Source organism: Mastigoproctus giganteus, chromosome 6 (genome assembly GCF_048544385.1).
Source record: "Mastigoproctus giganteus isolate SK-2022 chromosome 6, ASM4854438v1, whole genome shotgun sequence".
Lineage (NCBI taxonomy): Eukaryota > Metazoa > Arthropoda > Arachnida > Uropygi > Thelyphonidae > Mastigoproctus > Mastigoproctus giganteus.
The window spans coordinates 63,139,206-63,153,165 of NC_143580.1; the positions used below are offsets into that span (position 1 = coordinate 63,139,206).

General features: G+C 34.0%; 1 protein-coding gene across 2 annotated transcripts in view; it reads right to left on the minus strand.

The window, feature by feature from the left end:
* Positions 1-12,207, minus strand: part of hyd (E3 ubiquitin-protein ligase hyd) — a 670,489-nt gene extending 658,282 nt beyond the window's left edge. For both annotated transcript variants that reach the window (XM_090375987.1, XM_090375986.1), the window contains exons 1-2: positions 12,083-12,207; positions 6,090-6,216 (exon numbers count right to left, since the gene is read on the minus strand). In XM_090375987.1, the coding sequence (XP_090232113.1) occupies positions 6,090-6,216; positions 12,083-12,144 (189 nt within the window). In that variant the 5' untranslated portion in view covers positions 12,145-12,207. The remainder of the gene's footprint in view (positions 1-6,089; positions 6,217-12,082) is intronic.
* Positions 12,208-13,960: the final 1,753 nt, after the last annotated feature.

Consider the following 13,960-nt stretch of genomic DNA (forward strand, 5'->3'; position numbering starts at 1 on the left):
TATAATATAAAATATTAAAACATATAAACCCTGTATATCTGGTACAGATCACAGAAGTTACAGTACCCAAACTGACTTTAAAAAAAAAAAAAAAAAGGTACTTGTACCTACAGATCTACTCAAGTTGAGAAATTATTGTAAACAAAATATTACGTTAGACAAAATATAAAATAAACAGTACACAGTCACACCACAAATTTCTGATTACTTGAAGCCCTCAAAATATTTTTAGACAAACACACAATAATCTGGAATATCTGATAATCTGGCACTGCAGTGATCCCATAGATGCCAGAGCCAAATTTAATAAACTGGACTTTGAATATGCTTTCTAGTAATGACAAAATTTATGGTGAAAATAACATTCCTCAGCATTTCACCACGAAAAACTTTAAAATTTTAATGCAATGTTGTTACTTTTACTGTTAATAAAAATGCTAACAGTATTAGCACCCTTACTTTATGAATCCTCCTCCAAATTTTTTCTCAGGCGAAATTTAACAAAAACAGATAGGCCCTTATATGCCCTCTTGCCTACTGAACCTACAGTTTAACAAAAGCAAATACATACTACCTTACTACTAGTGAAAAGAATACTGTGCTCCAGACAGAACATGCTCTGAATGGCTTATTGCTCCACTGATTAAAGGAGGTTCTACTAACATATGAACTTAGAGGGGAGGTACAGAGGAATCCAGATCAAACTGGGACTAGTCAGCTAGTCAACCTTGACTAGCTGATTTGACATTTTTGCAGTGATCCTGACTAATCACAAGTGATTAGCCAGGATCACTGGTTTCTACAAGTCTACAAACCATAAGATGTGATTTCTACAAGTCAAAGGAGACTATTCTGCTTGGTTTGGAGCATTCCTAAAATGATCTAAAGGCTGGTCTACTAGTGTGACTGGCACAGACTGCACCCATGACCACAAAACAGACAAATATGTAAAAACAGTTGGGAGCATGAGCTGAAGTTCTGGAAGGCCAGGGTGGAAGATTGAACGATGTGACTTATCTGTGAAAATGGCTATTGGTGTTTTCCTTTATCAAACTAGAGAAACAAATTAATAAATGTAGGCAGTACATTAGATTTCAGGCACATCATTAGCAAATACTGTAGTATTAATTCATGATTTATATATTAAAATAAGAGAGCATAAAATATAATAATGCATAATATATAAAACAGAGAGAGCATTTCATTCTGCACACTGCCATTTTTCCCATTCATTCCTGCAATCAACAGAAAACAGCAAATATCCAGTGGTTCAGCTTCAATATTTCGGAGCAATATGGCCTTAGTTGCTAATGCTCCTAAAAACCAAATAACTAACTAACTTCAATTTATACAATATTCGCTATTATAATACTGAACTTCTCACTTCACATGCTGTCTCAGCTCAGAAACAAACTGTTATATTAGAACAGTATTTCATAGTTTATGACAAATTTCCAATCACTGAATATTAAGTATTATTTGAACTTATATATTAAAAAAAAAAAAAAAAAAATCACAGATTTTTTTTTTATGTCAATGCACACAGTGGCACTAGTCCACTTTGTGTATTACCATATTTGCTGAAGTTGTTCTGTGATTTTATTAATGCATAGCTGTCTATATTCTATTCATGATAGTTTCCAATGTAATAGTATTTTATTTTTTAAAACTGACTTTTTTTTCCCTCTGATTTGTCACTCTGGACAACCACCTATAAGAATGGGCTTCACTAATAAGATTTTTTAACTCTGGTGCAACCACTTCATCTGAGCAATTTATTAAATAAACTAAATTAAACGAAATATCAAAACTACAAAATGAAAATCAAGTTTGTTTAAAAAGGAACTTGTTCACTTCAGGAGTCAAAATTAAAATTTCACAAAAAAGAATGCATGAAATAATATATTAAAATACAGTGGAAGCTCTTTAGCTGAAAACATCAGCTATTCCCCAAAAGGAATAGCTGATGAAAAATATTACTGCTTTCCTAGCAGCAATATTTAGCTTAAATTATTTTCCATATATACAGTAGAGTTATCCAGAAGTCAGTTACCCATAATAATTTGAAAGGTTGATCTTTCTTTTTATTAACGGTAGTACAGTAAGCTGCAGTTATAGTAGTCACGTTTGCAAATTGAATTTTGATTATAATAAGCGAAAGATCGAGTTTACAACCTGTTTATAACAAATTATACAAACAAAAAGCCCAATACACCAAAAACTGCAAATTGTTTTATGGTTGTGACCTCTAGAATTCTATGTGACCTTCAGAAGTGTGCTTTAAAAAAATATCACAGAGACTACTGCCTTTTCTCAGAAATCATGAGTGAATTTCAGATTAGTTTAGCTCCAGATTCGGTAAGAATAATACCGGCTAGAAACTGTGTGATTTATTATTTTTCTGAAATTTTAAATGGCTAAGTAGTAGATAAAATGTGAACGAAAAGAAAACGTGTAGTTTTAACATTACAACGAAAAACTGAAATTATTAATATTATTAGAAAAGGTGTGATTTAGAAAATCTCTCCAAAGAGTTTAATGTGGGGACTTCAACAATTTACAACATCAAGAAAAATTCCAATGCTATAACAGAATTTGTATTGATTATGGATAGTGAAGGAGGATCTAGCAGAAAAAAAGAGTGCACTCACTTTATTTTTTGTTTTCTTAAGAGCAAAGTTTAGGTTAACCAGTGTCTGGCCCAATGTTGTGTGAAAAAGCATTGGATTTTAATTGAAAATTAATAGGTAATGAAGATTTTAAGGCAAGCCCATATTGGCTGAAAAACTTTAAACTGAGACACGGTATACGTGAACTAGACATTCAAGGTGAGAAACTTTCTGCAGACGAATCGGCAGCAGTGTCCTTTAAAATTAAGTTTGCTTCAGTTATAGCAAATTATAAGAAAGAAAACATTTATAATGTTGATGATGAGATGGACTTATTATGGAAAGCATAACCGAGAAAAACCCTAGCCACTAAAAGAGAAATGCCTGCATCAAGTTTCAAGATGAGAAAAGAGCGAGTTACAGTTGCTATGTGTGTGAAAATGCCACTGGGATCCACAGATTGTCCATGCTTGTTATCGATAGGTCAAAAAAACCAAGAGCATTTAAAAATCTTTCTAATTTTCCCATGTTGTATAAAAATCACAAAAATGCCGGGATGGATGTTTCTGTTTTCCAAGATTGGTTTATAATTTTTTTTTATTTAATTAATCTTATTTAATTTAATCGTAAGGTAAGGTTAAATTTATTTAAATTTCATTTATTAACATAAAAATTAATTAATATTTATTAAGATTAAATTTATTTAATCTTACCAGAAAAATTATCCGGTTCGATTATCCGGAAAATTTGGCTATCTGAAAGAGGTCTGGCATCAATTATTCCAGATAACTGACACTCTACGGTATATATAAAAACCTTAATGCTGCTAGATGCATATATATAAGATATGCTTGCCTGTTATCACATACTGTTGCAAACTTTTTCATATATAAATGATTCAATTTTTGCAAGCCTGAATAACAAGTGTGAAATCATGAAACACTGTCTCAGGAAACTGTCCACATGTAGTACATACGATATTATTATTATAAGCTCATGTGAATGACAACTAGGGGCACTAATGAAAGAAAATTAAATGGGGTTGAATTTAAAATATATGTTTAAATGTTCTTTAAGAAATTTAAACGAATTTCCAAGTGCAATAGATAGCAAATGTCTGAATTAGTGATGGTGAAATCGATAGCAAATGTCTGAATTACTTTAATGTTCTTCTGAAAAACATCAGAGATTTGAGTTAAAAAAATAAGTTTAAATGCAACATTATAATAAAACAAAAAAACATTTTAATTTTAAATGTCAAGCAAGACAATAACTCATTTTTTAAGAAGGATAAAGAAATGTTACTTTGTTGATCACAACACACACACTTCAGAAAGAATTTTATCATCTTTTTCAACAACATTAACAACTGGCAACTAAATGAGTGAAAAGGCAGAATTTGATTTTGGCTTCTGGCAGGTATGCTACCCTTCAAAAAAGCATTCAGACACATGTTGGCTTTATCCAGATATTACCGCCACTCCCTTTGAGTGAGTGCAATGACTGGCAATGATGGCTTTGGCTACTATGACACACTCCAACCTCCAGGACAGGCTTTCCACCAACAAACTACAGACTGCAGCAATACAGTCCTCCATCCCCCCTGCAGAACGGTGATCAGATGAAGTAGCAATGTGGGATTGTTAGTCTGGCTCTCGATGTTCCAGTTTATTCCACAGATGTTCCACAGGGTTCAAATGGGGATTCTGTACTGGCCATTTCAACTTTTGCACATTCACATGTGTGAACCATTCTTGAAATTCTTGAAATTCTTGAAAAAACAAATATGGAATTGTCCAAAACAAACAGGGAGCATGGAATTGCCCAAAATTTTAACACAGGCATTCACACTCACGATTCCCTGCTTATTTGGTTATTTGGGGTTTTTTTAGGAGCATTAGCAACTAAGGCCATATTGCTCCAGGGATATGTGGTGGTCATTCCCTGACATTTCCGCATCCTCTGTGTTGGTGGTCACGGGCTCAAACCCCGGTCTAATCAAGAGGCAGGTGCTACGCACTGCCGCTCCTGCCCACCTGGCTACGGAGGCGCCGCACGATTCCCTGCACAACCACCAAAGGTCCTAGACAAGAGTTTCCCAAAGTGTGGTCCACGACCCGCTACCGGTCTGCAAACAACTTATTTGAAATATACCTACATAAAACTATAAGAAAATCTCCTTTCCTAAAATATGTCAATTTTATGTAAACTTTCAATAATAAACAAAGAAATAAATTACCAATCTTTTATTTATATTTAATGATGTTAATGAATACCTAATTGCATTATTATTGGTATGTTAAATGCCCTAATGGTAGTGTCATTATTTCATGAACTTGCAAGTATAATTATTTAAAATACATTAATTTATAGCTATAGGTGGGCCGCAAAAAAAAAATCTGCAACCACCAGTCTGTGCTTGAAAAAGTTTGGGAAACCTTGTCCTAGACCATACATTGTTTAACTGAGGCTGAGAAAAAGCTCTACAGCATAACCCCATCTCCTCCAACATCACCAATGACACAATGCACTCTGGCACCAGATACCTCCAGACATCCTCCACATCCACAAGCATCCAGATGATCAAAATAGGGTATAATGAAATTCACTGCACAGAACCAATTTCTACTGCTCTTTGGACTAATGGAACAGTGCTCTATAGAACAGTGTTTGCACCATGCTGGACAAGATGACTGATAGTAGCTGGTGATTTCTGGCTTAAGACAGCCACTCTCCCATAAAAACCATGGCTACAGAGCTCTATATATATAGCATGTTCTTAAAGACTTCGACCCACGTTGGATTTAAACTGCTAGTGGATGTTTTGCAAGAATGTCTGGTGAGACTGTCACTCTACCCATCCAAATACCCTCTGGTCTCGTGGGGTTCACTTCTGTGGTCTTCCTGCATGTTCCTGGATGGTGGTGGTCATAGTAGTACCATCATGCTTCCATTTCATGATGATATCACTAACAGCTGACTCTGAATGCAGGCCACCATCCACTTCACAAATTGACAATCCAGCAACGTAACAACTGATAATAACAGCCCTCAATCAGTCTGCTCAACTCTATATGCTACAACAAGATCAATTAACTTGTGTGACTATGCCTTCCTTATTTACTGATCCGAGTCACTTTTTTTTATCTGGGAAGGTCCATGAACTATGAAAACAAGGGAATCAAAATACTTTGTTGGAAGGGTAACATAGATTCATCTTGCTTCCTTGTGGGAAGCTGATATGAATGTTGAAATAAATGGCATTTGGGACTAGCACTCACTAATGTGGCTGACATCTTACTATTTTCAGTTGTACATCCCCCCCTACACCCGTACTCCCAAAAATTCCAATGGACTACTAGGTAGACTCCAACACAGTTCCATACACAGATCACTACCAAATTCTGGCTGAATTTAGCAAGATACAATACTTACTAGATTAAACCAAAAAAAAGGAGAAAACGATTAAAATATACTTACCTCAAGTAAAAAGGCTACATGGGAGGATCCCACAACACACTGTTTAACTGAGGCATTTTTTAGCTGAGCAAGGACAGAAGGCGCACTATAAGCACATCGATTTGTCCTTTCTGCAACTTCTTTAAGTCTGAAATGTAACAGCAAGAGTAAATAGAAATATATTCACAAAACTGGATTGTTAACAGGTTAAAAAAATTTCATTAATTTTTTTCAAATAAAAACAAAAAATTATACAAATCTATATATGTGACCTCTAAAATAGCTAACAAGATATTACAGACGAAAAAGCAGAAAAAAAAATAAAAACTTACTAAGAGAAATTATGCACAACAAGAAGTAAACGGTGGGAAACAAATATAAAAAATGAACCATCAAGTTGCAGGTGTAAAGGAAGGATGCATGGTAATTTTTCAAATATTAGGCTATCCAAGGATCAGTATATAGATGCTTTCTAAAAGTTGGTTACAAAAGATAGGGTTGACTTAAATCCTGTGTTTCATTATATTTTCTTTCTTCTTTTGTCTTCTATCTTTTTTTTTATTTCACTATTTCATAAGTTTCAATCTGATTAACCTTTTCTATGGCTAAGTAGTATGATTGGTACAGCTGTTTTAGCACTTTCCACAATAGGCTAATTATTAATATACTATTATGATCGTAATTTGTGTTTTGATCTTACTAGATGTATACCAATTTAAAGGGGCAAGGATATAAGGCACCCAGGGACAATGCAATATACTTGTACCCCCTTTATGTAAATTATTTAATACAAAATTAAAATAATAATTATCAGTGTTTTATTCACAAAATAACATTTAACAAATATAAAACTGTCACACAATAAGATATTAAAAAAATCAATATGTTCATCTTTACTAATATGGTAACAATAAAGATAAATTTTATAAATAAAAAAAAAAAAAAAAAATTCTAAAGATCAGTTTTCCTGGCCTTTAATGCTACAAACTGGTCAATCACATCACTAAAATCAATATTCTCTACAGTTTCTTTTTCTATACTTAGCAGGGCCAGATCACTAAGTGAATCTTATCCCGCTGATACTCTGAGGTAAAGGAGAATTAACTCAAGTTATGTCATAGACCGCTCACAGACCAGCACTCAGCTGCACATGCCTCCTACTGCTCACCCATCACTATGCTACTACCAGATTAACACCACAGTTGGCCTATCTGTACTGTTAAGTCGGCTCTAATACCAATTATTATCAAACTACTGTTAAAATTATTATATGACATACTATTTACTACTAAATTTTATCACATACAGGGAGTCCTAATTACATACAATAAATATAATGAACGGATATTCCACAACTAAAATCAAGCAAGAAAAGGTTCTTTATAAACATATGGTTACAAATGCTTTGTTAATGACCTAATACTAATACACTGTACCAACGATCATTTAGATTTCCTGTCTCCCTAAATTTATTTACCAGCTTCCATATGCTGCTCCATCCTGATGATTTTTTTGTCATTTAACGTTGATGTTTAAACTGCTTCTGTGCTGATGACAGTGATTAAAATTAACTCTACAAAACAGAGCAACACTGTGCTATCATTAATACTACTGTAGCATTATCTGTACTCCATTATGCCTTCTCCTCCTATATCTATTCATTTTGGGTTTATAGCAAAAATTCTGGGAGGCCTAAATAAAGAATAAAAATCACCTTGCATTATTCATTATGGCTTGTAACAGTTGTAAAAAGATATTTCTCATGATTTTGTTATTAATATTTGGTCAAGTAGGTCAAATCAATGAAAGATGATGAAACTATATTATTTTAATTTAGCAAAATAAATAACAATGTGAGAGAGAATCTTTATTGCAACTAGATGAATACAATGTAGATAAATGTAGGTAAAGTCAGGGGCATATTCAGGGGAGAGCAGAGGGGGCATATGCCCCCTTAACCATGTGTATGTGTTCCTATGTCTGTCTAAAAAAAAAACCACTCAAAAACTTAGTCATTGTGACCACGATAATAAGATCAGATCCACTATTGTATCCAGATACCTGGATACAATAGTGGGTAAAGTTGCAACTGATGCATCACAGCCGAAGGCCAGGGGGTTCAAATTAGATTTAAATAATTATGTACACATATAAATGTAAAAAATAAAAAATTTAATATGCTGTCGTGATTCCTCACATGATGTAAGTATTAAATTTATTTACAATTCTACATTACAAAATGTTATATTTACATTATATGTTATATTCATACCATCATACCATAATGTTATATTCATACCATCGATGTGCTCTTGTTTAGAAGCATGGGTGTGGCAAGATTTAGCCCTAACATAACAAACAAACTTTGTTATAGCAAAGGTGCGTTTAGCAGGTGGTGTGGAGAGGAGCAAGAGCTTGCTATTATTTACTTCTGGGATTCGAGCGAGCTGCTAAACCTTCTTTCCTATAGATTTTATTGGTGCAAAACTTACACAAGTCGGCATCAAGGTACCGTACTTCCATTAACGTTTGATTTGGGAGGACGCGATTTGTGATATGAAGTCTCCGATGCTTCGCACAGAGCAAGGGAGCTGACCCAAGTTCTGGCTTGGGTATTTGCCAGTAACACGAATCCTAAATGGACAGTGTTGAAATCTAGTCTGTGATCACTTTAACTGTGGCTACCAGTCACTATATTTTGATAATATCAGGTAGTCGCTGCATCCCCATTGAAGTAGCTGAGGTTGTTGTTGTTGTTTAGTTTTTAGGAGCATTGGCAACTAAGGCCATATTGCTTCGGGGATATGCGGTAGTCATTCCCTGACCTTTCTGCATCCTCCATATTTGGTGGTCATGGGCTCAAACCCCAGTCTAATCAAGAAGCATGTGCTACGCACTGCTGCTCCTGCCCACCTGGCTACGGAGGCACCAGCTGAGGTTGTAGTTCTGTCCTGTGGTGGGAGACGAGCTTTCTGGTTGGCCCATTTAAGGAGCCAGAATTCTGTAGCAAGGATTGGCTTCTTCTTTGTAGCTGCTGATGCCCCCTCTAATGTATTTCCTAATTACTGGCATTTGGAGGGAATGGTGTGATTTGTTTGTTTTTTTTTTGGCTGATGCTGCATAAGCTCATACACTTGCTTTCTTGCATCAAATGCCACTGCTACTACTATTGCTACTACTACTACTATTACTGTATTTGAAGAACCTTAACATACATCATATGTTGTGTTAATAACAAAACTAACTGGATAAGTCAAATGTTGAAGAAAATGTTTTACAAATGAGGAAAGTATGCATGATTCATGAATTTTTTTTTGTTAGGGTCCCCACCCATTTTTTTGCAAAGGCATTAGCCGTTCTAATACTCAGTTCAAATACAAGGGATTACTACAACCTTCTTTCAAAATAGAAAAAGTTGCAATCAACAGATTAAAGAATGTTTCCACAGGAAATACCTTACAGTAACATTTTGCTGAGGTTGTAAGGCAATTAATGAATGAGCAAGAAATTAACTTTGCCTAAATCAGTGGCAATGTGGCATCAATAAGAAGGATTGTAAGTGGTTGTTTTTCAGTTCCTTCATACATCAGCTATTTTGGTCATAGTACAATGGTTCAGAGAGCATATATGCAGTCTTTATAATGAATGATGTCTTCAGAAGTATTTGAAACATTATAAAGAATGGCTTTAATGTAAGTATAAAACAACAGCATCTTATAGTGAAGATCCTACACGACTCAATGACACTTAGTTATCAACCTGACTTTCACACAGATACAGGAAGTTGTCATGTATACTCTTTCAACATCTTTCACGAATATTTTGCTTACTCTAAACTATCAATAACTCAACCATTTCCTATTTGTTCTTTAACTTTAAACTTCAATCTTTGCTTAACCTGCACGTTTTTAAAATTTTATTTTTCCTAGTACTGAAGTGCTGTCTCGTTCTGTATTAAAAACAACATGACCAATTATCCCCATCATCCCACAGCTTTCAATATCATTCCATATTATTTATTACCTCATGCTTTTGAATTGCCTGAAATTAATTCTATCACTTGATCAAATTTCAGTGAAATCCCACTTATTTCATAAGCAAAGTATCTGTAATACTGACTACCATGTTGTTAAATCAATAACTGCATGCTGGTTACAGTTCATACTGAACATTAAGTTCAAAGAATTCATTTATTTATTAATTTTTTCAACTAGAACTACAGTCCTAGCACCACAAGAATGAACTCAGAGTCCCTACCATACACAGTTCATTTAAGATGCCGAAGGATTAGCAAAACAAGAAAAAGCGAAATAGCAAAAATGGCTTAAATTCGGATATTAAATGAATATTACAGACAAAGACTGAAATGGGATTGGAATCAATTCTATACATTATTTGCATATAAATTAATATGATACTTTTGTTTAAAATTAAAATGAATCTAAAAATCAAAATATCCTTAAATATAAAATAGACTAGATTAAAGAAAATATTAGGGTGGTTGAAATGAAACAGTAAAAATTAAATAAACAATTCTTTATTCAAATCAGTACTCCTAAAGCAGACTGCAACTGGTGACCTTGAGTTCATTCTCATGGCAGTATAACAATAGTTCCCTGCAGAATAGATATAGAAATAAGGAAATACTAGGTAATTACTCAATAAGTCCTCTGATATATAACTCTTATACTTTTATCCAACATCTTACAAAATTTTAATGAAACCTAAGCCTTTCAACCAGATTCTAACTCCTAATTACTAACTAGGTTATCAGGAGGAATATCTTATGCCATCCCTGCATGTAATTCTTTAAATTATATTCTAAGGAAAAAAAATCCAATCAGATTACATCACGTTCCTCTGAAATATAGTAATAAATAAATGCCTGACAACGTATGGTTTTGTTTCTGTTGTCCTCGTCATATCAACCATGTTGGTTAGAGCTTGCCAGTTCATACAGAATATGAAGTGAAATACCTCAACCAACTGTACAAATAATATGATCAATTTGCTTAAATTAAAAACAATTTTGCATAGCAATTCAAGTATATTATGTCCATACTTGCCAGCCAATTAAAATGTGAGGTGGAAAACCCTACTGCCTACAGAGACAAACTACAATTCTTGAAGAGACCTTGAAGGATTCTGCCAAAATTTCAACTCAGACTGATCAAAACAAGTGATGAACTGATTATACATACATACATACCAGTGTTGTTATGTACAATTATCTCCACAAGGAAGTACTTTTACCCATATAAGTTAACAAAATGTATCACAAAATGAAAAAGTTTGAAAATCACTTTAGATGTACACACACACACAATAACCATAAAATGATTTTGATGATGTGGAGATCAAAACATTACAAGACTGTAAAATAAATTTTTAATAAGCACTTATCTATTCAATAAAACATGTTTCTCAGAGTAAAACCAAGTTACCTAAAGTTACTAATATACTGCCGAACAAATTTTATCAATATTTTCGCGGTCCTACAGTGGTTATAATCACCGTCCATCACACCGATTAAAAACGACCCGGTTCGAATCCCATCATTGACGCGAGATATTCTTATGGGCTTTTTTCACTCTGTGGAAAAGTGAGACGATCTCAGGCATGGGCAACAAGGTTTCTCGTCCAACAAAACAAGCAATCCAAATGGAAAACTCATGCAATTTATGAATATACATGGTTGGCTGATATCGTTATCGGAAACCCTAATATTACGGTTTTTTTTTTTTTTTTGTTTAAGTCTTTCGCATGTTTGTCCAGGTTATGCTGTTCATGAAATGTGAAGTAAATACATTGGTATTTTTGGAATAAAATTATTCCAGAATTACACGTGTGTTATAGCTCCCCCCACTCATCCAACAAACCAACCAATTCTAGTCAGGGATACTCCACTTTCACTGGTTCAGTAACCCTAATCACACTTATTTATTATTTATACAACTTATTTATACAACCCACAAGAAATAATATATGATAAACCATCAAAAATAAAAACTAACCTTTCATTTAGCTGATCTTCGTTTCCGGGTAATGGATGAACTACAAAATGAATTGATGTCATAACTGTAATAAACTATATCATATCAAGATACTGTACATTTGTTTAATTCTATATACATTAAATAAGTCGATAATAAAAATGTTTCCTATGATACAAGATGAACTACAGACTACACATAACACTACAACTCATACATTTCATGATTCTACTCTCAATACCAAAACCTGACCAAATGAACAGGATATGAAACGTAACCGCAAAAAAAAAAAAAATAATAATAATAATAAATAAATTTAAAAAAAAAATATATATATATATATATAATACTGTAATGAATAAAAAAATAAGAAGAAAAAGGGCATTTTACGCCAGATGGTAAAACAAAAGAGAGATAAGTTAAATTATACCACATTCATTCAATTTATAATAAAACGGAAAAATCAGTTGTTCATTAGCAGAGCTGATATGCTTTTCAGTGCCTAAATGAAGAATTGAAAGTTTTCAATTCGCTTGGATCGCAAATAGTGGGTTACGAACCCCAAATGGATTTCGATTATCATGAGCAAGAGAAACGTACCATAATGAATGATTAATCTCCTGCCTTGCTGTCCCAGAATCAGAGAATGAAACGTTATGTTGCGTTCTCTGATTCTGAAAACACATTGCAAAAACCCAAAAATGAACCCCCCAGTATTTTGAAGTCCACACAGACATTACATTATACTAGTCATACTTTCTCATCTCTAACTCATGATTCACATTACTTGTCGTCTTTACTACGAACAGGAATCAATATGAGTATGTTCCCATTGGGAAGCAACGCAGCTTTCAGACATCAATTTAAATTCTCTACAAAAAGACGCCACTTTTCTCTTCTGGATTGTGGCTAATGTCATTTCATTCATAAATATCAATAAAATAATATCATTAACGCAATCATTCTGCAACAGTATAAAAACTTCCACCTTTTAAACGAGATGTCAGAATCTCTTCAATGCATTTGAATAGATCCAGAAGAATGATAAGGGTACAGAGAAGGTGGCCCAGGACATAAGCATCGACTCAATGAACGCTAAATTAAGTTAAAGAAACCTTCAGAATAAATGAGTTTGAAATTAATTTTAAAATATCACTACAATTGCTATGTTCTAAAAAGTTAGTATACATCTAGAGGCTTTTCTAAAAAAATTTATTAACCACTATTTTAGGTGATAATTTGATTATAAATGTGGGCAAGTGTAAGTGTCGTGTTATAGAGGAATTCAATGTTCCCCTCACTGACAGCAGCAGACCGGAGGGAAAATCACTATGGGGAAAAATATTTAAATCAACTAGATGAAATTCGTCGCATTTTAGGGCAAAATCCTCAAGTTCCATAGTGAGTTAATATGCTTACAAGTTAGTGCAAATGCACCAGACCTGCTCGCAGCTAACTACTAAATAGTTATAAGATTGGCTTCATTATGTATATCTCATATTGTGAATATCTTCACAACGAGTTGAAATGATATTGCACTAACTCGAATAAGTAACATTTCACCATAGGAGAGGACTATTGTTACTTATTCTCAGCGGATGCCACCACCCAGACGGCACCGTTTCGGAGCTGATTTGCTCCTCTTCGCTGGGTGGGCAGGCACCCTGGTGTTGCAACGATGGCAAGGCAGTTGCGAAGTATAACTCCACAATGTGAGAGATGCCTGATGGTGTGTAGTAATTTGAATTTCATCGCATTTTAGGGCAAAAGTCTCAAGTTGCGCAGTGAGTTAACATGCTTACAAGTTACAAAATTGTAAGAATGTTGCCGATAATGATGCCAATCTTATAACTATTTAGTAGTTAACTGCGAGCAGATCTAATGCATTTGCACTACCTT